The sequence below is a fragment of the Chroicocephalus ridibundus genome, chromosome 14 (assembly GCF_963924245.1).
Source record: "Chroicocephalus ridibundus chromosome 14, bChrRid1.1, whole genome shotgun sequence".
Taxonomy (NCBI): domain Eukaryota; kingdom Metazoa; phylum Chordata; class Aves; order Charadriiformes; family Laridae; genus Chroicocephalus; species Chroicocephalus ridibundus.
This window is the reverse complement of record NC_086297.1, coordinates 8,932,213-8,958,803: the sequence shown is the minus strand read 5'-3', so window position 1 is coordinate 8,958,803 and position 26,591 is coordinate 8,932,213. Positions and strand designations below refer to the sequence as shown.

The window sequence follows — 26,591 nt, the reverse complement described above, 5'->3', positions numbered from 1 at the left end:
GTGGGCTGGGAGATGCGGTGCACTCCCTGCTCCAGCACAGTGATGGTTGGAGGGTGAAATCCTCGTGCTGGTGGCATTCATGTGCTGCCTTTCCAGTCCCCACCTCCTCCGCTTTATGGAGGTCATGGCGTGCAGACGGAGGTCTGTACTCCCAGATGTGCTCATCCCTGTAAAAATCCGTATAACCACGTGGCACTGAATGGATATTTAAGTTGTGTTTCCCCAAGGGCTTGCTGCTATTTTCCCACCCAATGGTTCCTTTTAGCTCTATTCTCTTCCTTATCCCTGGGGTTGATGCCGAGAAATGCTCCGGCAGGGAACCATGTCAACACTCTACCCCTCTGATTAAAAGGATGCTGTAGCGAGGGATTAAATGCTGGCCTGGAGGTCGGGCTGGCCCGGGGGAAGGCTGGGAGTGCTTCCCCGCCTGATTTGGAGGCAGGACGGGAATAGTTTGCGCTTCCCCATCACTTAGAGCATCCTGCTGCCCTCCTGTCCGCACCTCGGGATAGCCAAGGAGCCGGGCAGAGCCGAAACACCATCCGGCTCCCAGCGCATCCCTCACCCACGCACCCACCCGTCTGCCCCAGCCCATTCCCAGGGTTTTCGGGCAAGGTTGGAAAATCCCAGCAGGCCTGAAGAGAGTGTCCCTGCTCTCTCGTGGGGCGGTGAATCTCAGAGGTGGGCACAGGCAGACCTGTATCCCGGTTGCTTTTCCTGAAAGGAGAAACCCTGGAAGGAGCAATGATAGCCAGCTGGATGACCCAAGCCAGGCAGAGCAGCTCTGCGTTTTTGGGAGGGAGAGTGCGAGAGAGAAAACACTGTTCTGCTGCTCCTGGGGTCTGTCCTGCACCAAAACAAGGCAGACTGAGGATCTGGGGCATTTTCCTGATATTCCAGGCAGTGCTACACAGGTGGGGATATCTGTGGAGCAAAGAGACAGGATGACTTTAGGTAAAGGACAGGCAACGAGGGCTGGTTTGGAATCTTTTAGCCTTTTGCCCACTCAAGAAACCATTTTATTTCAAAAATCCCTGCAGATAGAGGGGGGAAACCCCAACATTCGAGTCACTGAAGCCACATCTTTGGCTCACTTGCCAAATGAGGGCTTCTACCAGCCATAAAATCAAGACTGGGTTTTGCTGTTGGCTGGAGGGCAGTGCGCAGTGCCAGGGTGGACCCTCACCCCGTGCCCAGGGCGGATGTTGGGGCAGGGCAGGGGGGGCCCAGGTGGGAGCAAGGGGTGGTGGGTGGGTTTTGTACCCCCTCCCCGTGAGAATACCCAGCACACAGGCTTCTGAGGTGAGACCCATCGGCCACTCCAGCTGGGGGCATTGGGACTGGGGACACCTCTGCCCCCCCATAACTGGGGATGCTGGGGATGATGCAGCGCAGCCCCCCCGTGACCGAGGACCCGGGGATGATGCAGCACAGCCCCTCCCAGGACCAGGGACCATGGTGATGATGCAGTAATGCCTCCCCCACATAACTGGGGACACTGGGGGCGATGCAGCATAGCCCCCCCATGACCGGTGACCCAGGGACAATGCAGTAAGGCTCTCCCATAACTTGGGACACTGAGGATGATGCAGTGAAGCCCCCCCCATGACCAGGGACCCCAGGGTGATGCAGTGCAGCCCCACCATGACTGGGGACCTGGGGAAGATGCAGTGCAGCCCCCCCATAATAGGGGACCCTGGGGATGATGCAGCGTAGCCCCCCCTCAGCCACGACCAGGGACCTGGGGACAATTCAGCTCAGCCCCCCAGGACCAGGGATGACGCAGCGCAGCTGTCCCTGCCCATGACCGAGCACCCCGGGGATGATGCAGTGAAGCCCCTCCGTAACAGGGGACACTGAGGATGATAGAGTGCAGCCCCCCCATGACTGGGGACTCAAGGGTGATGTAGCGCAGCCCCCCAAGACCGGGGACCCAGGGATGATGCAGTAAAGCCCCCTCATAACAGGGGATCCTGTGGATGATGGAGTAACACACCCCCCCCCCCCCTCAAAACTGGGGACACTGAGGATGATACAGTGAAGCCCCCTCATAACAGGGGACCCTGCGGATGACGTAGTAAAGCCCCCAACCCCATAACTGGGGACACTGAGGATGATGCAGTAAAGCCCCCCCCGTAACAGGGGACCCTGGGGATGACGCAGTGAAGCCCCCCCCCCCCCCCCCACCTCGGGACACTGTGGACGATGCAGCGCAGCCCCCCAAGACCGGGCACCCCGAGGACGACGCAGTAAAGCCCCCCCCATAACTGGGGACTCGGGGACGACGCACCGAAGCCCCCCCATAACCGGGAATACCAGACACGGTGCAGCGCAGCCCCGCCGAACCCCCGGCTCCGGGCCCCGCCACCCCCCCTGCCCCTCCCTCCCGGTGGGCGTGTCCCCGGCGGTGGGCGTGTCCCCCGGTGCCGGGCCCCGCCCCCGGGCCGTTACTTGCGCGCGGCCCGCGCCGCCCCTCCCCTCCCCCAGCCTGCGCCGGCGGCCGCGCGCTCTCCCGCTCAGCCCGGCGCCATGGCGGACCTGCCCGCTGAGGCGGCCCCGGCCCCCGCCGCCTCCCCGGCCCCGGCCCCCCCCGCCGCCCTGCCCCTGCCGGCCCCGCCGGGCGGCTCGCAGCGCCTCCTCTTCTCCCACGACCTGGTGTCGGGCCGCTACCGCGGCTCGGTGCGCTTCGGCCTGGTGCGCCTCATCCACGGCGAGGACTCGGACTCGGAGGAAGAGGAGGGCGGACGCGGGACCGGCGGCGGCGGCGGCGGTGCCGTCAGCTCGGGAGGCTCCGAGTCCGGAGGCCCCGGGGCCGGCGGGGCGGAGGAGGGCCGCGCCAGCCCGCTGCGGCGGGGCTATGTGCGGGTGCAGTGGTACCCGGAGGGCATCAAGCAGCACGTCAAGGAGACCAAGGTAACCGGGGCGGCCCCGGGCTCCCCCGCTTCCCTCAGGGTGGGGGCTACCCGCGGTCTGACGGCCCTGTGTGTGTGTGTCCCAGGGGGGCCTGGCTCCGGCTGCAAGGCCTTGGAGGCCTCCCGGGGCAGGGGCCTGCGCGGCCCGCTGGCCCCCTCCCCTGTGGGCTGTGGGGTTTGGCTGTTCCGGAGGCACTCAAAAAGGGGTTTTTTTCTCCCTTTCTCCTATTCCCCCCACCCCCTTCGTGCGCCGTGCAGCAGTCTGAGCGTGGTGAAGGCGGACGGTGTCCTCCGGGGTTTGAAATCCCGTTCCCTTCCTCCATCACGCTCCTTCTGGAAGCTGCTGGTGGCAGAGCCCGGCTGTTCTGCTGGGATTTAATGGCCCAAGGCGAGGCCTGCCTGTGAAGGTGATTTGAGCCAGTTTCCAGACCCCTCTCCCTTGCTGGGGATGTGGGCCAGGATCTCTGCCTTTATTGGACAGTGTCGTCATCGCCTGGTTTAGGGGAGTCAACAGCCGAATAGGGAAACCTCGACTAGATAAAGATTTCAAGCGGCGAGTAACCATGGTTTGGCTCTGCCCTTGTTTACGTGAGCGTTTAGCCCCACCGCTGACGAGGCATACGCGAATCTGTGACCTCTTAATTATAACCGGCGAGCCACAAGGCGCAGGTCTGGATGAGGACGTTCCCACTTCCCAAAGTTGGTCTGGCGTGGGGTTTCTCCCCCACTGACTGACAGTAGGGAGACAAAAGCGAGCGAGGGGGCACTGTAATATAGCACAAAGGGGGCCTGCGAGGGATGGGCGTTGCACTGAACAAAACAGGCGGCCTGCGCTCTCCTTGCAGGTCCGAGGGCTCTGCTGGGGTGGCAGGCGAAAGCGGGAGACTTCTGGTATGGTGTCTGCTTTGCCATTTCAGAAATGGTCCTGCGCGCCCAAGGGGGGACATGGAGAGGAAGAAAGGTGTGTTGCAGTCCTGCAGGCAGCGGTAGGATTGCAAGTGCTAACAGAATGAGCTAAATTTAGGTGGTAGTGTCATTAGCCACGTGACCGGTTGGAGATAAGGAAAATGAAAACAGGTATGCAGAAAAGATACTGCTGTGTGATGTATTTCTACCTTAAAGAAAAAAAGCTTGCTTTCTCCAAAGAACCACAATTCAATCACTGCAGCCTTCCAGTGAAATCTTCGTGTGCTGTTGCAGTAAAAATTTGTCCCAAGTTCAGTGTGGTTTTCAGCATCTAAACAAAGCCGCCTTGATTTGGGTGAGTAAACACAGATTTAGGAGTTGTTATTGGGTTCCCAAATCCAGAGGTGTTAGCTCTGACTTTAGTCGCTTGGTAACTGTATCCTTTGCAGTGTTAGAAAAAGCTAGACTGGGGAGGACCAGCAATCAAAGACAGTTATGTAAATAAACGCTCTGTCTGTCTTTCCTTCTTGTTGTCCTCCTTCTCTGGTGTAGGCGTCTTTACCACTCGGGTGGTAATAGACCCTGGGGAGAAGTTTCCTAAGTGCTTGAGGAATTTAGGTGTACTTATCATATTGATTTTTCCATTTGAAAAGCTGCCCACTGACAAAATTGAGAGGCATTGTGTACAGTCTGCGCTAAAGACAAATCTGATGCCATTGGAAACATGTTGTGGGACTTACCATTTTGTGGGTATAAATCAGGGTTTTTTGCTGTCTGCTGACCCAGCCCTTTTTGGGTTACGCCAGTATGTGATAACCAGCCAGGTAAGCCTGACCTGCTTGTCATTATCCACGCTGGGAGGAATATAAGCCATTGGCACCACAGAGTTGTCCTGGGCCTGAAGTTCGGTGGCTTTTGGATGCTGTTGCCTGCTGTTATCTGCAGATGCATCTTTTAACTGTGACTGTGACTCTCTAGCATCTTTGGCTGTGAGATTCTTGTTTGGCATCCTTAAAAATGTTAACCTGTTCTGGTCGCCGCCAGACCATGGATTAAAGAGGGTGCTTGTGGCACCCTTTTATTACCCTGAGCTCTTATTTCTGCAATGGGATGAGGATAAAGGTGCTCCTGGGGCCAGGGCTTTCGCATATTGTGCCATCATGTGCCTGTTTTGTATGTTAGATCCCATTTCCATGTAGAAGGCTATGTGCCTGTCTGTCTCCTGTTTGTCAGGCACTTTAAGATCTATGGACCCTGTCACGTGTATTGGATAAAGCGAATGTTGTAACCAAGGAAGTGGAGAAATAAAGTTGCTGCAAATTTTGAAGGTAGTGAAACATCACCTTTAGCTCCTAGTGCAAAGGTCAAAATCAGTTTTCTGTACCTATTTATAATCCTAGAGCTTTCCTGTCTTTTCTTTAAACTATGAGGGGGTTAAAATAATTTTTTTTTAGCTACGGAATAGATAGGCTGTTTGCTTTCACTGTTGCTTCCACAAGTCTAATGCTTGCTGTTGCTCTTTCCTGTTGGAAACAGTAGGCAGAATGCCACCCAAGCACATGATTACTGATGTTAATAAGTAATAGAAACTTTCTCTTGAAATAGAGCTAGCATTTGGTACAAAACCCCGCTAGCTCCTCCAACCGAATAAATGGTTTATGCGAGTGCATTCCTGCCTTTGATTCCCCTGTTGATAGTCGTTAGCAGTATCATCCAATGATGTGAATAAAAGAAGAGCCAGGATTTCTTACCTTCTGGCTCAGTGTGCTCCTTTCCTGCCTTTCCACATTCAGAACTTTCCACATTCACCACTTTCCCCATTCAGAACACTGGGAAATCATTGTTGTTGTGTATTGTAAACCCCAAGCAGTCCTGTAAGCAGAAAGCTTTCCTTTTCCGAATATGCCATCCATGTCTTGCCCGACCCAGCAAACCCAAAGAGCAGTTCCTGTGACTGGCTAAAGCCATATTTCTTGTCTTCATGGTATCCTTTGAATGCTAGATGTAACTTGCAACTCAGGTTGTGAAAGTACTGTGAACTGGTGTGAGCACTTCATGCTTTTTCTAACAAATTAGCAGGAGTACTTGAGACCCAGCTGAATTTTAATTCCAGGATTTCTCAGCTGCAGGTCTGCTGCACACTTGAGCTGCCTTTGGGAACTTTATAAAAATGCTTGAATGTATTAGATAGTAGTAAGGCTCATAGAGCGCCTTAAAATGCTGCTACCCTTCCTCCTGCCTTTCACCTGAAAGCCTGAGAGTGCTCTGCCACCTTTAATTTTCATAAAGCCTGTGCAAGGCAGATATGCCGCTTCTGCAGCTGGGGGAGATGGGAAGCGCAGGTGTTGTGTTTCAGCACCTTATCTAAAGACCTTCAGCCGGCCGGGCTGCTGAGCTCCCTGCTCTGAGTTGTCTGCCTTGGGTACCAAATGGTTGCACTGGTGCCTTGGTGTGATGCTGTGGTACGCACGTGTGATGCTGATTAATTTACATGTAGGGGACCCTGTAGGGCCCCAGGATTGCTATAAGAGTCAAGGTGAATTATTTCTTTTTTGAAGCTTTTAGCAGCCTTTAGGTGCAGAATAGAACTTGGTTTGGGTGGCTCTCTTACTGCTTTGGAAACGGATTCAAATGATCAGGGCTCCTCAGACATAATCCAGTGGCTGATCAGCTTGTTAGCTGGAAATGATCTGATGTTATCTCTGCAAGTCTCTCTCTGAATTCAACTCTGCTTCATCCCACATGGCCCTTCTGTTCCTTCCCACCCTTCACTGCTATAATTTCTTGACCTCAAATATCGAGTCCTGAACATAAGGTTGCAGGAGAAGTCTGAAGATGTTCTACTCTCATCGTTTCAAACTTTTAATGAACACTTTGTATCTTGTCTGAATTCTGACATGTAGTTACTGCTGTGACCTAAACTTTTAAGTTGCAGTCTTTCTGTGCGTATACTTTGGAGGAAGGAAATATTTCCTTTTACAGAAGGTCTGTGTTTTCCCTCTGTCCCTTTACAGCCACTCCCAGCCCTTGCTGCTGGGATCCTAGCCCACCAGCCTGTGCTCTTCAGATGTTAATACCAGCTAGTGACTCTGTGGAACCTATTTGCAGTTGAGGCGTGAAAACAGAGTGCCCTAAAAGTCTTTTGTCTTCCAACCTGGCAAGGCATTCGCCATCTGGAAGTGTGATGGTGTAGCGTAGGTACATTGCAGCTGGTGGAGAGGGACAGCAAGGTCCTTTTCAGGAGCTGTGGGGAAAATGCTGGTCAGAGTGCAGAGCTCTGGTTTTGTTGCAGCACATAAATTCAGTGCCCATAAACTATTAATACTGGTGTTTATTGCGTGAGGAAGCTGTATCTAACCCTCTTCTTGCATCTGACATTTCAGTTATTCTCCTAGGGGGGTTCTTTGAAACCGCCTGATGTTTCTAGCTGTTAGAGACAGGACAAGAGAAAGGGCTTACTGGAATTTTTGCAGTTCTGTGTAAAATAGAACCATTTTAATGGGTGACCTTTCCATCCTGTGAGTATCCATTGCCAGGTTACGTACCATTGAGTTGATTCCCTGTTTTACTTTGACTTCTTTGGCTTTTGCAGTATAGACTTGGGGTTCATCATTAATATTTTACTGCAAAAGTGGAATCCGGCACAAGTCGCTGTATGGAAATCTCAGGAGTACTAAATAGTCTACGCTATTACTGTATGGAGAATTGCTTTGTGTACAGCTTGCAGAGTGAATTGATAATTCAGGAGTTGCAAGTGGCCACCTGGGCTAAGCAATTAATTGTAACTATTCCAAATCTAGACAGGAGTGTTATTTTTAAAATGGACGAAACCACTCCCCAAGCAAGCAGTTTTTGTGATGTGCTCTCTTCCAAGGTGCACTCACTTTCAATGTGCTGGCATAGCTTAAAAAAAAAACAACAACCCCAAATTAAATTAGTAATGCTCTTAGGACTAGTAAACAAACTAATGTGCACTAAAAGCTTTAGAAGGCATCAGTCAAAACCTGTGACAGGCTTTAAAATACCTGGATGAGTAAGGCATTGTGCTGCAATCTTCTTGTACAAGTTCTTCCTTTGCTGATGTGATGCAGCTCCAATGCAGACTTCTGCAGAGAAGCTGCTTTAAGCAATTTGGTAAAGTTAGGTTTTTTTTGGCTGAAGATTCTTCACTGAAGTTAAATGGCAGAAGCTTTGACAGATGTTTTTTTGGGGTGAGGTCTTGCTTACTTATGGCAGCTCTCCTCTGCTCCCCTCCTCTCTTCAGAGGAAAGACACTATTTTTAATGTTCGGCATCTGTGTTGGTGCTGGGAAATAATTGGCATCTGTGAAGCTAAAAGCCTCCTCTTGTTTGAGTGTTTGATTGTTTAATTACTTGGGGGATTTCAAAGGCTCAGAAGGTGATGACACCTTCCTAAATGCTACTTAGGAAAAACCTGCCTTATTGTTTCCATTCTACTGTTACCTCCCACCATGTGCTGGGGTTTTGCCCAAATGGGTCATTGTAAGCACAGGAGCTGATACTTTCATCTGAAATCTTTGCATTTACTTTTGAGGTTGTCAGTCCTGAGTTTCCTGGAACTGAGAGATGTGAGATGATGGCTTGGGTTTCTTCCTTCTTTTTAAGTTGTGCTCTGGAGCACTTGACCTTGTAATTCAGCTCAGGCTCTACCTTGTGTAGCCGGTGTGTCCCACTCTTGAGAGTTTTAGACCTGTGGAAAGTTAGGAGAATGCTAACTCATCTTCTGGAACAAAAAAACCCATAGGGAGACTCCATGGTGATATTTGAGCTTTTTTCCATTTGCTGTTAGACTGCTGAATAGATGTGTGCATATATGTGGCTGAAACTAAAATATTCTGCTAACTTGAATTTGCAAAGCTACCAAACTTCAGCAATAGTCATTTTCTCTTAATGGTCCTGGGACTAGGCGGGGGATTTACCTTTGAGAAATCTAAAATGTTTATCAATATCTGTCAATGTGAAGCGTTTCTGTGAAGGGAACAGGAGACTATGTGGGGGGTATGGTGACAATGATTGTAAGGGGTAATTAGACACATCAATGAAAAACATGGGGTTTTGGCAGTAGAGGTGGTGGGGATTACTGCTAACTGTAATAGCTGCAGTGCTTTCAGATGTGCTAGAGTTTCAGTTAACAGGTGTCCTTTTAGTTTTATTGCTTTTTTTTGGTCTGTACTGAATGAATTGTGTGGAGGATCTTACAGCTACAGTGGTAACCCACAGCACACCTGGCATCATGCAGTTAGGTGTCCTGTGGGCTTGGCTGTGTTTCTTGATAAAAAGCATCTCTTACTGTGCATTTCAGGATTATTCTTGCCTACCTTGTGCATTGGACTGTGTGTATGGAGCCAGGTCTGCTGCGCTCTGCCCCAGCCTTTGGGGATGCTTGGAGCAGGCAATGGAAGTGGTCCCAGTGGAAACTGTGAATGTTTACTGGGCTGAAAGCTACAGAGCATGGTAGGGATGGAAACAAAGATATTGATGGTGAATGTGGAATTGATAATTGTATCTTGGGAGAGGTAAGGGAAAGGGCAGGTGATGTTACGCTTGTCTTCTGGCCTTAATTGTGTAGGGTTTAAAGCAGCTTAATGAAGAGAGAGATCCAATAAGCACCTGCAGCTGGAATTCCTGCCTCTTACATAGTATGACATGTAGGTTGTGGTCAAAAACATGGGTTGAGAGTGGTCAGATTTTAAGACTAAGAAATCTGTACCTCTGTATGATAGTCTGTGCTTTTTTTGCTTGTTTTTAAAGAAATTACATCACCTTTATGCTTTGCTCATCCTTCTCCATTTGTCAGGTCCATGTTGCACCTGAGAAGCCCTGTGACTTTGGAGGGGGTTGCTGTTATGGGCAAGACGAGCTAAATAGCATTGCTGTGAGCTTAGGGCGTGCACCATGTGTCTACTAACCTGCTGACTTAAACTCTAACAAATTAATAGTTAGAGACCTATGGAAGTGGTGTCTAGAGCAGTATCTTGGTAAGACTCTGTAGTTTCGGGTGGGTTTTTTTTGGACTTGCTTGCTCTATTAGCTTCTGGCGTGGCGTAGAAGGTTGCTTGGGTATATAAGGGGAGCAAGTGGAAGCCAAGATACAAAATGTTTTTTGTGCATATATGTTGAGATCTTGAAAGTGAGATGCATCAAGCTACATCTTAAATAATTTGCCCAGCTTTTCAAGGGGTAGCTCCCTGCTATAGAATAGGTTGGATGCTCTAGGTAGGTAGTTAGGCTTCTTTGTGATTACAAAGCTGCATTCGTTCCCTGCTTTTGCCATAGTTTTTAAAATCATGACCTCTGTTTCTTTCCTCAACAGCTGGTGCTGTAATTCGTTGTGAAATGAACGGGCAGTGTGAAGGCTGTTGGTAGGAGGTGAGACCAAGGACCTGCAAGAAAGCAGGGTAGGAGAGGACAGGAGCACTTGGTATCTTACTGTAGCTTCCAGGCCAGGAAAGAATTTAATTCATGGGAGTAAATTTGAAACAAGGAAACCCTGCTCAGCTTGCATTTGCAGTGGTATCACTTCACAGCCTCTGGTTACACTCTTGAGTTGAAGAGAAACTAGGTAGCTGTGCCCTTGGTCCATTAAGCAGCATTCGTTTTGTACCGTAAAATTGCAACAGCGGTACCATGTGGTTCTGTATTCAGCACACATCAAACACAGCCTCAGCGGTTTGTTCTTACCGCTGCCTGTAAAGCTATTAGCTTTTCTGCTTGTGAGGGAGGGGTTTGGAGACTGAAAAGTGAAGAGGGCTATTTAATCACCAGCTGAAAAGAGGAGCTTAAGGCTTTTAACTGTGTTTCTTAGCCCAAAGCTGCGAGTTCCTGGTGCCTCATTCCTGTTGAAGTCACTGAATACAGTTTTCATTTGTCAGTGGACGATGAACCTTCTGCTCAGTGAAATACACTAATTCTGGGAGAGATGGAATTAGTTCCATCACGACAGATTTATTTTTTTACCAACTTTGAAAGGATATAACTTCTTTGAGAACAAAAGACTTTTGTGTATGAATCATTTTGCTTGTCCGAAAGGGTGCTGCTTCTCTGCTGATAAGGATACTTAGCAGGTAAGTAGCACTTTTCATCTTCAAAGCGTTTTCTGGGCTCTGATGTGGCAGTGCCTGTTGGAAAGGTGACAAAAAACTTTCACCTCGGGTGACTCTGGGTAAGACAGCCTGCATCATTGCTGCCCGGCCCTGGGCCCCGGTGTGTGCTCCGTGCCTTCTCTGTTTGACCCTTTCTGATCAGGGATGGAGAGCACGAGCTGTCGGCTTGGTGGAGGAAAAACTTGTGATGTTGCTCAGTGCAGTTACAGCTAAAGAATTCTGTCTGGGCAAATTATTCTCACCCTGAACCATAATACATTGGTTATTCGGCATATGGGATGCTTGGAAACTAGATGGCATACTGTGTCTCTTGCTATTGAGGAACTTGTGTTTGGTTTGATTTTACTCATGTGAGTAGCTAAATCGAGTAACCTAGTCTCTTTAAAAGTTAGTAAGTTAGTTTAGGTATAAATCCAGTGAGCTGTGGGTTTTGCAGGGCTGGGTTAGAAATGTAGTTAGCGAAGGGCAGGCTAGGTATAGTTCATAGGGGTGTTTCTAGAATCAAGTGGGTGTTCCAGGCCTCTTGGCTCAAGATATGTTGTTAAATAACTGGTCCTTGATCTCAGTCCTCAGTGAAATTGTTGGCAGCAGCTATGCTGAAACACAGTTGGAGCTTGAGTAGCATCGATCACCAAGGAGCCTTGGTATTTTCCTTCATCCGGCTTTGCTCCGCATGGCACTAAAATGGCCACTTCTGCCCTATCTCCTGCTGCAGAGGGGTTGGAGGGTCTCAGCCCCTGCAGTGGGGGGGCTCAGCCCTTCCCAAGTGTCCAACGCTGCCACTGGCCTCTGCCCTCACACCTTTGCTTTTCTGTATTTGAGGTGAGTGTGCATAGAGCACTGCTTAATGTTTTTGTTCAGAGTTGATCAGATCATAGAATGGTTTGGGTTGGAAGGAACCTTTAAAGGTCATCTAGTCCAACCCCCCTGCCCTGGGCAGGGACACCTCCCACTAGACCAGGCTGCTCAGAGCACTGTCCAACCTGACCTCGAGTGTTTCCAGGGATGGGGCATCCACCACCTCTCTGGGCAACCTGGGCCAGGGTTTCATCACGCTCATTGCAAAAAAAATTCTTTGTTACATCTAGTCTAAAACTACCCCCTTTTAGCTTAAGACCATTACCCCTTGTCCTATTGCAACAGGCCCTGCTAAAAAGTCTGTCCCCATCTTTCTTATAAAACCCTTTTAAGTACTGGAAGGCCGTAATAAGGATTCCCTGGAGCCTTCTCTTCTCCAGGCTGAACACACCCCCAGCTCTCTCAGCCTGTCCTCACAGCAGAGGGGCTGCAGCCCTCTCATCATTTTTGTGGCCTCCTCTGGACCCGCTCCATGTCTTTCCTGTGCTGAGGACCCCAGAGCTGTACACAGCACTGCAAGGGGGGGTCTTACCAGAGCGGAATGGAGGGGCAGTATCCCCTCCCTTGACCTTCACTTCACAAGCCTGTCCAGGTCCCTCTGGATGGCATCCTGTCCCTCGTGCATGTCAACTGCACCACTCAGTTTGGTCTTGTCTGCAAACTTGCTGAGGGTACACTCCATCCCACTGTCTGTGTCATTGATTAAGATGTTAAACAGTACTGATTCCAATACAGACCCCTGAGGGACACCTCTTGTCACCAATTTCCATCTGGACATGGAGCTGTTGACCACTACCCTCTGGATGCAGCCATCCAACCAGTTCCTCATCCACCAGACAGTCTGCCTATCAAAGTCATAGCTTTCCAATTTCCAACAAGGCTCTATTTGTCCTTTGGCTTTGCCCTTCTGTCTGCTTTTGAAGATGAAAGTTTTTTTTTTTCCTTGGAAGGTGTGTTACGTATCTAATCCAAGTGAATAATTCTCATGACTATTGCAAGAAATATTCATGCTTCTGTTCAGTGTCTGAGTCCAAGTTCCTTGAAACAGCATTAGTCTTGAGACAAAATAGCCACAATTTCTAAATTTAGAGTTACTACGGAGTTGTGTAACTGGCTGGAAATGGTACATAATGAACTGCCTCTTCATATTTGTTTTGTCCTTAACACATGTGACTTCTGCCAGAAGCCTCTTCTCTGTCCTCGTGCCACAGGTTGTGAAAGTTGCTCTGGTTTCCCATGCTGGAGTCCCATCTTGTCTTGGTGAATTGTCTGTGGGCTTCAGTTTAAAGCAGCAAATGGGAGCAGGGGAGAGGGAGGAATCTCCATCCTTCCTGGAAAACTTCTGGTTTTGTTTTTTTTTTTTTAAAGTCTGCAGATGTGGATGATTCATTTGCTTCCTGTAAGAGATAGGCTGGCCAGCATTTCGGGTGTGTTCCAAAGAGCTTGGGAAGCTCTTCCTGAGGAGGTGTAGTAGTATATAATGTTTCCTCCTTGGGGTATATTTAATGCGGCTTGTGATTGATGGACATAGACCTGAATTGTCCTGACTCTGGAAGCTTTCTGAACTGGAGCAAACTTCAGGGGATGAAGCAAGCTGCATCCTGGATGAAGCAAGTTGCTTCCTAGACTGTGCGGCTCTGTATATTCCTGAAACATGAGAAAGAAGAGAGCACCTTGCAGAATTACACAGTGGGGAAGGTGACACTGCACAGAAAATACCAGGATTCCTGGCTGCTTAGATTAAAAAGATGAAAATCCTGAAATTTCTTCTTAATACATTAGTTGGTATTTTTATCATCCAAATGTGCCAGCTGTCAATGTTTTGAGATCTCACGTTATATGTAGAAATTAGACAATCAGATTCGGAGTGTGTATTAGCTCAGTAACTACCTTTTAAACAGAACATCTGACCTGTGTAGCTGAATTGGCTTATTTGCCCTTCTGTCTCTCAGGCCAGAAACTTCCTCGATTTCGTTTTGTGTGGTGGTGGGGATTGTGCTGGTACGTGACACAGAAATGTCTCATTTGGTTCACGAACAAAATCTGCCCTGTAATGATAAAGCAAAGTGCTAAGTACAGGGTGACTTTAATAAAATACGTGCCAGGCAGGAAGGCCCTGTGATGACTCGTGAGCACTGCGGGCTAGCACTAGCCAGGGCATCCTGAGCCAGGCCCCGCTATCGCTGCAGCAGCTGTGTGTCTCCCTCAGGGAAGGTCTGTCATAAAGAGTTAACTGTTTGCTTTGATTTCTTGAATTAGGAAGCTGTTCCCATCTGGATGAGAAAATTTGTAATTTCTAGCATAAATGTGCGAGCAGTTTACACCCGTCTCTTCCTGTAAAAAGCAAACCTGACTCCTAAATAGCTTCTTGCCGTTCTAAATGTGCTATTATGTGGTGAAGCGCAATCATTTTCTCCCTTTTCACCCTCAGACTGTATATCACTAACTTCCTTCCCAGATAGGCTCTTTCCCTGCTCATCTTGCAGCCCCTGCTCCAGCTCGCACCGTGCTTTCTTCATCAGAATTGGCTCTGGCTGCCTCGATCAGCCTCGAGAACCTGCTTGAATGGTATTAATGTTTCTTTCCTGAGGCTGCTTTTATCTGAGCCCAAGTGTTAGATGAAAACTCAACACTTCCCGTATCAAGCACTCTTTGTATTTCACAGGAGTATTAAGTGATCAGCTCTCATATGTCTTGTTTTGTTGGGGATCTTAGGGAAAGGTTAATAATTTTTAGGAAATAAATATCACAAATGCTGTAATTGATGTGGTCGCTGTAATGCATGTGTAAAATCTTTAATTGGAGGAGTCTTTCTGGTTTTTTTCCAGTGTTGACACTTTGAACTTTGGAAGGAATCCAGGCTGAATTCCTGGCTTCCTCTTAATCATTCTGTCTGTATTTTTTTTTTTCCTCTATTCTCAGTAACATAATTTAGTACCAGATTGCCACCCATAGATACTGGTTACCATTTGGAATCTACCTACTCTTGCACAATGGTTATGTTAGTGTAGTGACTGTGGCCTGAGTGTGTACACTAATTCTGTGTATTCTGCTGCTTAATTGGCATTCAGGTGCAAACACACAATGTGTATTCACACCTCCTGTCCCCTCTCCCAGGGATGCTTTGGCTGCTTTTGTTTCTGCCCCACGCAGTTGCTTTCTCTTCAGATTACGGCAGTCTTTCTGATTAGCATTTGTACAACCATGCAAGCCAGGCAGTTTTGTAGAGAAAACACTCTTATCTGAGAACTCCCTTAGCTGGCATACTTGCTGCAAAGCGAATACTCGCTGCAAAAGCTATTTTCTTTTCCCCCTGGTGGTTGTGGAGATGGTTGGAAACTGATGGTGTGCCTGACCTGTTGGATTTGACAAGCTGCATTTGACCTTCTTGGCCATAGTTGGGTGGACCGCTCTCATCACCTACCCTACATCTGATAGTTACTGTTGTGTGTACTTTACTGCCCATGAACTGATGTGAACCTTAACTTTCTCTTGTGATAATTTAATTAATCTCTTCTAATCTGGCATTGATAAGTGTTTGCTGTCAGGAAAGCTGGGATGAGAAAGGAAGGGACTGAAAAGATCAGCTTTTAAAGGTGGTTGCAGGGCAGATTCCCGTCTCCGTACTCCTGTACCTGCTTCTCAAAGTGAGTGTTGTGCTCTTATGCTACTAAGGGTGGCAACAAACTCTTTTTTGCAAGAGTTCTTGCTTTCCAGAGCTTGGATCTTTGACTGCTTTGTACCGTTTGGGCCAGCAAGCCATTTTGTAAAAGCACTTATGAGCAATCTTTGAAGTCTGCTCTGCGGCTCCTATCTGCATCTCCTGGGTGCTGGAAGAATCCTGTTGATGTGATGATGGCACCGAAGTGAGCACCCCAGGAGCGGGAGAGTCCGTGAGTCTTGTTCTGGAAAGCAGCTGAAGAAATCTTTGTGAAATGCCGTTTGTCCTCGTTAGTGCTGCTAACTTAGCTCAGCTACAGTTCAGCTCGGATTGCCTGCCTCTGATCTACAGTGCTGGCAACGCTTGAATGAAGGCTTAAAACAAAAGATCAAGGATTAGACGCAGAATGACATTCCGAGCATCATTGTCCAACCTGTGTGTACTACTGAGCACGGTAGAAAAGACACCAAATTGCAGTTCTTAGGTATTTGCCAGCTTGTCTCTTGGCTGGTTCCTGCTGTGCTGTAAGAGGATCAGGTGTGTTACTGCTGCTGTAGACAAAAGTTTGTTGTGGTAGCAGGGCTTTTTTCATAGCCCTTTCTTTCATTTTTATAGCATTTTGCTGCTTCAGAGGCCCTTGAGTGTTCATGCTTTTTGATTAGGTTTAGCTTTCTCCCCGCACCAGGAGCTCTGGTGCCTCAAAGACCCTTTCTCCTCACCCATTTATCCTCACATCCCTTATCTTTGCTATTTTCATTTTTCTCTGGGGATTAAGTTATCGAGGGCAATAGCAAATTTGTTACTCTGAAGTGAGTGGACCCTACCCTGCTCTGGAGGGTGGCAGACCTGTCCCATGCTTTGCCTTCCTGGCTGGTATGGCATCTATTTGCCCTTTTGTTTTTGCCAGTTTAATCAGAAAAAAAATCCCTGTATGTTCTCAAAATGCTTAATTGGTTAAGTCTGACCTTCTAGCCTGGGAGCATTGCGTCTGAACTGAGGAGTGATGTTGAGCTGGGGTTTTAGGTTTTCCTGCTAATGAGCAATGCTGGCAGGTGAGCTAAAAGGGCTTCCCCCCCCCCCAAATGAGGCAGGATTATCTGTGTTCTGAAGAAGAGTAAAACAAAAGATGTTTATTGTGTTCCCATGTGGAAGTGAGTCTCCGGTAGGAACATTACAAGGTCAGTATGTGCTCCGTGCATAGCTAGTACTGCTGCTGCCAGCTCAGCCTTGTCCAAACATTGCCTTTGAGTTTATCTCACGCTTTCAGGAAAAGAAGGTACCTGTCACGTTCAGCTATGCTGTGATTTAGCAAAGTGGCAAATCTCCATTAGAGCCCAGGAAAGGGAAGAGCTTTTAATCATAAATGACAACATGTGGTCTGTGATTTGCACCCAGGCCTCAAGTTGATGGGTGAAATTGCCCTTCTTGACACCCACCTTTCTATAAATAGCTATTTCTGACTGGGGGCAGGTGCTACTGAAATGTCAGTTGGGTGAAACCTGAGTGATCTGTTGGATGCATGTCTCTGAGCAAAGAGGCATTGTCTTGTTCGGTGGATGGATCATGAGCCGTGCATCTCTGCCGAGAGACGTTGTAATGGTGGGATAGCTTTTTTTCAGAGCTTCTCTTTGAAGTGGTTTGAAAGTCTAGTATTTTCTTGAATCATCTTGGTGCTCCATTCACAAAAACCTGCTGTTGTAAAAATGTCACACTGACAGATGCGTATTGTTTTATCCCACCTTACTTCCCCACCATAAGTGATTTATTTTTTTCAGGAAACACTACTCTTTCAGTTCCCTACTTTTGTGCACAAGAGTGTTTTTTTTCCCCATTATTATGAAAAGAAGTGTTGTTTGAGTGCCCAGACCATTGGTAACATCTAGCAATATGCTTTTTGGTGCAGTGTTCAAGTGTCTTCACAATTCTCTTTTTATAATTGTCCTCTGACAGAGTAAGCTATGGTGACTTCCCCATTGAAATATTTATCCGTCGCATGCTGTCTCTGCAGTATTGCTGTGGGACTGGCCTTCTGATGCTGAGGTTTTCCGCAAGAGGAAAATTGCAGTTTGTCCTGATGTATTCAGACCTGAAGTGTTACTTGAACTTTGTGGAGAGGTCTGTGAATGGTGCATGTGGTAGAAGAAAAATAGGATTCAATTGCAAATTTTACTTGCCTTTATCACGATCACTTTCTGAGATGAACTCTACCCAGCATTGCTTACTTTGAAATATGAGCAGCAGCTTCTTTTCAGACTTCATTGGCATCTGTTTTTTTTTTTAAAGCTACTGTATCAAGATCAGATTGAAATAGATCTGGGACTCTTGAATTATAGGCTAAGTTTTAAGCCAAGCCTTCTGATCTTTAGGCTATTCCTGTTCAAGAGGTGTGTGACACTTAAATGCTTTAACACTGAGGTGCTTGGAGGCTTCAGGTGGCTGGATGGAGCACTTGACTGGAGAGTGCCTTTTTGCAGTTACCATTATTGCTTTAATTGAGCTAGTAAGGTATTGGCAAAAATCTCTTAACACCCAAAGCCTGTGGAAGTTATCTCTGCTTTGTGCTGCTTGTGACTGTCAAGGAGGCTTAGTGCTGATGCCTGTGGGTGGTGTAATTGTGGTGACAGTGTAATCCCGAAAAGGTTCTGGAACGAACGTGGCTGTGCAGAGGACTCAAGCACTGATGGAGGGACAAGCACGGACCACCACACTGCACTATAAATGATTTTTAGTAATTCCCATTTTTGTGTTACCATCTCAGCCTAGCTTACTGACCAGACTGAAAGCTAGGAAGAACTCATAATTTGGGGCTGAAACAACATGTATGCTTTTTCCATGAAAGACACAACTATGGTAAGAATACAGTTGGAGACTCCATCCTCAGGCATGCAGAGATCAGGGTGGTAAGAGTTGGAGTTTCCTTACAGTCATTTCAGCCAGAAAGGTGGCATTTGCTTCTTCCCTTGGGTTGAAATTGCAGATTTCTGATAGCAGGCAACCATAGAGTTTTCCTATTCAATTAATAATTTACTAATTATTGCAGTACTTCAATACAAACAATCCATCAGTGCAACCTTTGCAGGCAGGGGATGGTTTCAGAGGTGACTTGTATTTCTGCTGGGACTCTGCCACAAATGGTATGTGTTACTGCCGATCAGGTACACAGAAGGGGAGACCCTTCTTGTTATGTTTCAGCTTAAATACAAATGTTGGCCTAAATTTCCCTTAAAATCTGGGCTTAAAATTTGCTTCTAAAACAAGTAAATGTTCCTCTATTGGATCTTCATATTTTTAGGTAGTTGTGAAAAGTAACTTTATCTTTTTCTAAAGTCTGAACATGGACAAAAGTAAAGAGATGAGACTGGTTTACAGTGTGCTTAGTATATTCAGTGGCCCTTGAGGATGTCATACAACAGGCTCCGTAAAGTCTTCTGTATGGATTTGCAGTGAGATTGGTTAGTTCTTGTGCAGAGAGTAGTAGCAATGTGGGCAGGCAGTCCCTCATGGGTTGAAGCCTTCGGAAAATCTGCTTGTCCTGTCTCCAGGGCTCCAGGCCAGAAGCAGTTAGTTAATGGCTTTGTACTCCCAGGTTATGCTCCTCTGGCTGAGGTTTGAAAACAAAACACTTGAAAATGGCAAGGGAAATGACAGTTCCGCAAAGGGCTGTGTGAGGAGAGGGAGGAAAATGAGCAGATTTCACCTCTTCATCCCTTGCCTCCTCGCCGAGACCATCACGCTCTGGTAGAGTACAGCGTGAGAGTGCATGCTTCCACGCACCTGAGTTTGGGATCTTCCCTTCATTTCCTCAAGTCTGGCACGTGGGATGGAAAAATTTGAGAGAAGAAGCGATGCTGAGCGGCACCAGCAACTTCAGAGCTGCTGGTGTTGCATCGAGGGAGCGTGGTGCGGTAGGAACGGTGCCTGTGGTGGCGGTGGGTCCCGCTCGGGTCTGTCCTGTGGTATTTAGCCTGGATCTGGATGCGGTTTGGCTGCCAGCCCTGCCCAGGCCACTGGCTTGGGGCAAGAAAGGCCCTTTTCACGGACATCCCCAGCCTGTATCCCAGTATAGCTGCACTTGTGAAGAAAATGAGTTTATACCATAACAAAGAAGAGGGTGTGCTTGTTTCCCTCCAGCTGGAGGGAAGTTTAAGGCTGATCCTCTCCTTAGCTTGTTCTGTTTGGGATGATGTGAACAAAAGGGAAAATCGTGGGATTTTATCTGTGGCTTTCTTACCACGCCCCTGGTGATCTCATATCTGTTTAAATCTCAGACCTATTTCTGTGCAGTATAATCCTTGTCGTTTTGTGACAGCTTATTGTATGCACATTCTCCATACACCTCCCGATCTTAACTGCTTTAGTATACTGAAGCGGGAGTTATTTTTACTGCTGTCAGTATTGTGGAGCTTTGCAGCGTTGGGCGTATCCTGTTCTGCATCAACAAAGCTAACAGCCTTCGGAAGTATTGGGGATCTTTATTGCTGGTGGTGACGGAGAGGGCAGAAAAATAATGTGGGTTTGCCTGTAAAAAATGTTGGTCTTTTTTAAATCTCTAAAATTGATACGGGATTGAAAAAGTGTAAATCTGAAACGCTTCCTGATGGGAAGAAAGCACTGATCAAATTAGTGTTTTCCAAAGGCTGTGGCACTGAGGTGTGTTTATTCTGCCACTGCTTTTTCTAGCCCTTCCTGGTTCCTGACGCAGCCCTGACCCCTGGGCCATTGTCCCTGTAGCCGGATGCCCTGCAGGCAGCCTGTGGCCACGTCCTTGTGCCTGGAGGGACCCCGAGCAGCCCAGGCTCAAGCCCCAAGGGATGTGCCTGGCTCCCTGGACATCCTGCCCCAGAGCAGCTTTGCAGGAATTCCTTCTCTTTCGAGCCTTCTGTGGCTCCTTTCTGGTTTGGGGGGCGGGGGGTGTTTTAGGGGGTTCTTTTGTTGCTGGGTCTGCATTGGTAGAGGGGAGAAGCTGTATTGTGGAAGCAGTTTGAAACGACTGGTTTCAACATGGGAGAAGCTTTTGGACAAACAAAGATAATATGTAATCCGTAGATGTGAGTTGCTGCTCCCTTTCTGTATTGCAGCCAGCGAATCTGCTTTTCTCTACATTCTCTTTACTAATGGCTCACGGGTTCCTTTCCTCCGGAGACAAGAGTTAAGGTTGCTGACCCACCCCGAAGACTTCTCCTAGTTTTGTCTTCCTCCTCAAACCTGATCTTGATGGCAGTTTCACCAGGAGACACTCCCTTGCACAAGATAAAGCAGCCGGCCAGGCTCGCTGGGGCATGTGGAGGCTTTGGTGCTCCTCCTTCCCAGGATTCAGATCAGGCTGCAGATACTGCCTGCCCTTATTTGAACTTGATGGCTTTTTCACCACTCTCTCCTGGAGCTTCGGTAAGCTGTGTGTTATCTGAAGAGACATGAGGCTGCTCCAGCCATCCCTGCTGAACTCTGAAAAAATGCTGGAGCTGATTATTAAACAGGCACATTCCCTCTGGAGATGGGCCTCCTTCGAGCAAAGGAATGTAGGTCATGGTTAAGTATATAAAATGAAAAAAGACTCCATTGTAATGGCAGCATTTCACCTAGATAATCCAGTGAGGTCCTCACACTAATGGAAAACCTGTTCTTACATATACTCTATTTAATATGACTCATTAAGCAAACCTAATTAAATAGCAGCTTCAGCCCTCCTAAACGCTGTGGCACGTGTGATTCTTAAGGCTTTAGAGCTGGCGTCGTGACCAGCGCATCCTCCTGTCGGCTGTGTTTTCTCTGTCCAAATCGGTATTCTCAGCCTTCAGAGCCCAAGGCAAGGGTAAAGGAGGAAAGCAGCGAGGTGTGAGGCACGGTTAAGTACCTGATAGGATAAAGGTAATGTTGCATACATGGCCGTCTGAGCCAGGCACGTAGTTTCGGGGTAATGAGAAATGAATCTGGACAGATGAATTAAGTGGGATGGAGGCCGGCTCTGTGTGGAGAGGGGGGGCTCTGCGTTCACTGTGTGAATCTGTTGCGAAGGCGCATGTTGTAACATGCAGGAGATCTCCTAACCCACACCTGATAAGGGGTGTATCGAAAAAAAATCTGACAGAAAGACAACAAAAGCCTGCTGGCAGTGAGTCTAAGGCTGGTGGTTACATTACGCAGATGTTCATGGTTGAGGACTTTTCACTACAGGATTCTGCTGCGTCAGGTGCTGTCTGGACTTTTTAGTTTGGGGTAAGAACAGTGTGTCAATTCATAGTCACAGCACAAGTATCCCTTTTGCTGCTTTTTCTGTATACTCAACGTACTTTTTAATCTTGACAGTATCTTGAGTATATGCAGAGCGTATACCTTCAAATGGGGAAGTCCTGTGTTCTTGGCTTATTATTGTCTACTATTTAACGGTGCACCTGATTTTTTTCATAGCTGCCATGTTCAACCCCAGTGCATTTCAGTGGCTGATGACACAGTATGTTTGCATATGCATGGGCTGCAAAGCTGGGGAAGCTTTTTCAAGTAAAAATCACTGTTGTAAGCGTAGGAGCGTCCTGGTGGTGGCTGCTCTGACTTGATACGAGTTGCTGCTGGAGGTTACACATCCTATTAGGAGCCTGCCAAATCGGAGGAGCACACAGTAGCAATTAACGAGTGGGGGCAGTTTTAAGGAAGAACCTAGTTTGTATGTTTAATTAAGAACGACAGGCCATATGATGCAGCCTAAGGCTTATCAACCCATGGGCCCTTCCCAGCACCTTGGGGCGGTTCCACTTATGGCCGCGCTAATGCTGTTCAGTTCACGCCACGTGGCTTTTCAGTGCCTCTGAAATCTGCTGTCCGGTCATTCCTCAGTCACAGGCCTGCAGCTTTGTCCCACTTTCCAAGGGTTTACGGGACAGTCCTCACCGTGGTGTTTTGGCAGTGCTCCTTAGAGCTGGAGTTGAGTTAACCTCCATTTTTGCTGGGAGCAGGAAGGAGGAGGAGGTGGCAGAGCACAGCTCCAGCTGTCAGGGTAGCAGAGCGCTCTGAATCATCTTGCGAGGGGATTTTTATAGTGTTTGCAAACCTGCTCTAACTGTGTTTACGGCCCCATGTTTCACTGGGGTTGTGATGGGCTGAAATCCCTCTATTGTAACTGAAGTCATTAAAGCAAAGAACATGTTATGTATATGGCACATAACAAAAGAGTCTGGTGTTAAAGAAAAAAACACTTTCCTACTGCGTATGTGCATAGCAATTTATCCTCAAAAAAAGGTCATTTTAGGAAGTAGGCATCAAGTGAATTACAGTTCCAGGAAATATGGGGCTCCCTGTCAAGGATAACTGACTTGGTTTAAGAAGGTAAAATGTATTTTGCAGATGGAGCTATTGATTAGTTGTTCACCAGACTGTTTTTATGCTTTGGTGTGTAGATGTGAAGGCATCCAGATGTACAGAGCATACATTTGGAGTCATGATACTGTAGGGACCGGGATCGGTGGCTTTGTAATTGATTAGATGCATCATTTGTCCTTAGTATTTTTTCTTCTTGATATTCCCAAGAGACTGTTAGCACAGGTACAATGCAAGGCTCAGTGTCACATCTGTGCTAGGAAACAAGTGCCTTTCTGCTCTGAAAGGCGGATGCTTTTTTACAGGGAAAAAAAAAGAAAAAGCCTCTCACTGACTAGCTGTGTGTCTTTTTGGAGGCAGAACTGCTGACTTCAGGCAAACAGGCTTTTACTGCTTTTTGCTCACGCTGTCTGGAGTGAGGCACTTATTTCTCTAAGGGCATCCTCAGCAGCAGTACTTACAGCCAGTCAGGTTACACCTGAGAGAGTCCATGGAGGCAGTAAAGATGCTGAAGAAGAAAGACCTCAGCTCATCTCAGACCTTAGGCTGAGCTGGCAGGTCTGAAGGAGGGGTGGGAAGGACAGGAGGGGGAGGACAAATGCACGTTATAAGTGTGCAATATTGGACAGAGCTGCTGAGTCAAAAGTGACATCCTCCAGTGCCATTTTAGCATCTTTTCTAACCAGATCTGCACTGAAATGTCCTGCAGGTGATGTAACTATCTGATGTTTGTCATATTAGGCCAGGAAGAGAATCGAGACATGTTACCATGTTCCTGCTAAAGGTGTACAAATTCAGAGAAGGCTTTCTTAAAAACCTGCTAGGAGCAGCCTGCTGATCTGTATGCAGAGATGAGGGATGCAGCAAAGTATCCCTTAAAACAGAGTTTAAACCCAGTTAGGAAAATTCTAAGACTTTAGTCTATGATGTTTATGGGAAGGTAGTCAGCTCTGAGGTGAGTTCTGTTAACAGTCAATCTCCCCTTGCTTGCCTGTAAGAGGTGACCTATTAGAAATGTTTTTAGTGGAGGGGCAGTTCCAGGTTTCTCTGAGATTCTCCTCTTGTTAAAAATGGAAGGTTTCCTGGTTGGCCTGGAAGTGTGTCACTCCCCAGGGGACTCCTCTGATGCTGAGTCTCCTAAATGCCTAAGCCATTCTTGAAAACTGGATTTGAGCATCTTGGGAAATATTTTTTACCAGTAATTTGTGATCGCTGTACAGCTGTTGGGCTCTGTTGTGCTGTAGAACATGTGCGGACTTGAGGAGACTAAAGATGTTACTCCTGCAAGAAGTTTACTGTTGCCTGTGTGCTATGTCCAGAAGAAAATTAGGCTGTCAAGGATTAATGCAGGTATAAAGGATTTTGCCCTGAAAACCCGTGTACAGGGAGGTACTTAATAATCTAACTTCAGCAGGTTTAGAATGGGAACTGTGTATACTTAATACAAAACCAGGGAACATCTGGCTTTATCGGTCCTCTGGTTTCAATGCCATTATATTTACTTATACCAGTGGCTCAGTGACTTGTGTGAGCCATCTGTGTGTGTGCTTTTTGGTTGCTCAGTTGCCAAGGAAGGGACGGGGGGAGAAAAGAAGATTCCCGGAGCTATAATCCTGAATTATTGTCACATCAAACGTGCTGCTGAATAACTGAATGGATACCTGTGGAGTAATGCGGAGAGGAGAGTGGTGTTTCCACGCAGATGTTGGACGTTCTGCCGGGCAAATGCTGTGTTGTCTGAGGTTACTGGCACAAATCTGGAGAGCTTATGATAAACGGTTTAGAAGTCAGCCTGGAAAACACCTGAAGGGAAAAATGATATAGTAGCATTGTATGATCGCGTTGATGGGTTTTAAATATGCTAAAGCTTTCTTTGTGCTCTGGGTGAGATGGTAAGGAAGAAAAAGTGAGTCCACTAAACTTAGCTGTGCAAGGCGGGGGTGAAACAATGCTTTGCTGCAGGAGCATTAAGTCAGACTCTGAAGGGCTTTTACACTTCTGTCCCTGTTGCATCATTGCTGTCACCAGTCCTGGTGACATTTTCTCAGAGTTATTGAAGGTTGGTTGTTTTTCTATTATAGGATGCACAAACAGGAGGCAATGAATGAAACCTGCTTTGGCTGGGAGATGTTTTAGTCTTCCCCCAGGCATTCCGCAAGTGGTGAATTCACCCCTTGAATAAAAAGGCATGTAACAGTGCAGGGGTTGCAGAAATTCAGTCATTAAATAACTGGGCTTCTCTAGCCTGGTGTATGGATTCATTAGGGGCTGTTCCTCCTTTTTGTAATGGCCAATACAGCATTTATGTAGGGGGGGGATAATTGAAAGTCCTTCAGTGAATAGAAAATGCAGCTGAGGTTTTTTGGGCAGTGATGCAATTGTGCTGCATTGTCCCAGTAGCATTCACACACTCGTCTGCAGTGCGAGCGGGGGGAGTGGCTTTGCTGTTTATCAGGAATAAATGCATGCACAGGGTACCCACGCTGTCACTGAATTTTGGGTGGATTCTCTATAGCATTCCAGAGGCTGCTTGAACTGGTTGTAAAGGCTTTGATTTTTTTTTTTTTTAAAGCAAAATCTGACGTAACTGTGGATACAGCTGGTTTGGAAGGCATTTTATTTAACAGAAAGCCTTTGCAGAACGCTTACTATGTCTTGCAGCTACCTTTAGCCATTGTACCTCTTAAAACAGCGCTTGCCTTTGCTCTGCGTGAGGAGGGACCGGAGAGATGCCCATAGCTGCGTTGTCATGAGGTGGCAGTGACACTGGTTTCCTTATGAGCTAAATGTCAGAGTTTCCCCTGAGCACATTTCATCGCTAGCTGTGGAAACTGCCCTCATCTCCATCCTAACCATCCTGTGTTTCCCAGCTAAGCTAGCAAATTTGCCCAGGTCCTGGTCCGCCTCGTTGAATTCCCTGCTCTGCCTCTTCTCCTTGGGCTTCAGCCAGCCCGTCTGCCCGTGCAGCGTTCCTCATCACAGAGCACTGAGGCACGGTGGTACTGCGGTGTGTTTGGGGAGTGTGTTCTGCATCTCAGATCAACCAGGAATATTTCTCCAGGGCGATGCTCTCATTTCAGAGCAGGCATGAAGCTCGGAGGAGATACAAGAGAGAGCGGTCAGCTGGGTGTACTTGCTGCCCAGGACTGACTTGGGAGCGTAGCATGACACAGCATATGCCGTGCTTTCAGTTAGAGCTATTTATACATTGCTTTTCAGTGTTATTTTGTCTCCTCTAGGAGATTCTGTATCTGATAAAATAATCCCACTTAAGTTTATTAAATTTGCTATGGTTTCTAAAACCTAAATTAGCATTTTGGCTCTGTCAGTGCTGTACCTCTGTGTCCAAACATGGCTGAATGAGGGAATTTCATCATTAAGGTATGTCTGGATTCAGTCCCCTGAAGTGATTTAACCTGCAGGCTGGACTTGCATTGGGTCTTAAGTGTGAACCAAAACTGAAATGCTAGGGATTTAAGGATAATAGGCTAATATCTTCCCTCTCTCCTAGGAGAGAAAATTGCAGCAATTGTGAAACATTACTGTCTGTGTTTGGGGGAAGGGACTCCTGTGAGGGTGGTGGTGGAGGCTCTGGGTGAAAGAAAGGGAAAGAAGAGTGGGCTGTATTACACTAACCATCCTGTGTCAGCCTCCTACGTTCGTTCGGGTGTCGCATGGCTGACATCCTATCAAAGAGCTCCGGCTGTGTCCAGAATTTTAAGCAGCTTTATAAATAGTGTTGCTCAAACTGCCTGTGTGTGCAGAGACTGTGAACGACTGGGGTAGACCAAAATATTATTGGTTTAATTTTTGAACCAGT

At 47.4% G+C, this 26,591-nt stretch overlaps 1 protein-coding gene across 1 annotated transcript in view; it reads left to right on the top strand.

Annotated features, from left to right (window-relative positions):
• The first annotated feature begins 2,489 nt into the window (after positions 1-2,489).
• The window catches only part of UBE2O (ubiquitin conjugating enzyme E2 O), a 66,924-nt gene continuing 42,822 nt past the window's right edge, over positions 2,490-26,591 (top strand). Inside the window, exon 1 of the mRNA XM_063351944.1 lies at positions 2,490-2,913. Within this exon, the coding sequence (XP_063208014.1) occupies positions 2,530-2,913 (384 nt within the window). The 5' untranslated portion in view covers positions 2,490-2,529. The remainder of the gene's footprint in view (positions 2,914-26,591) is intronic.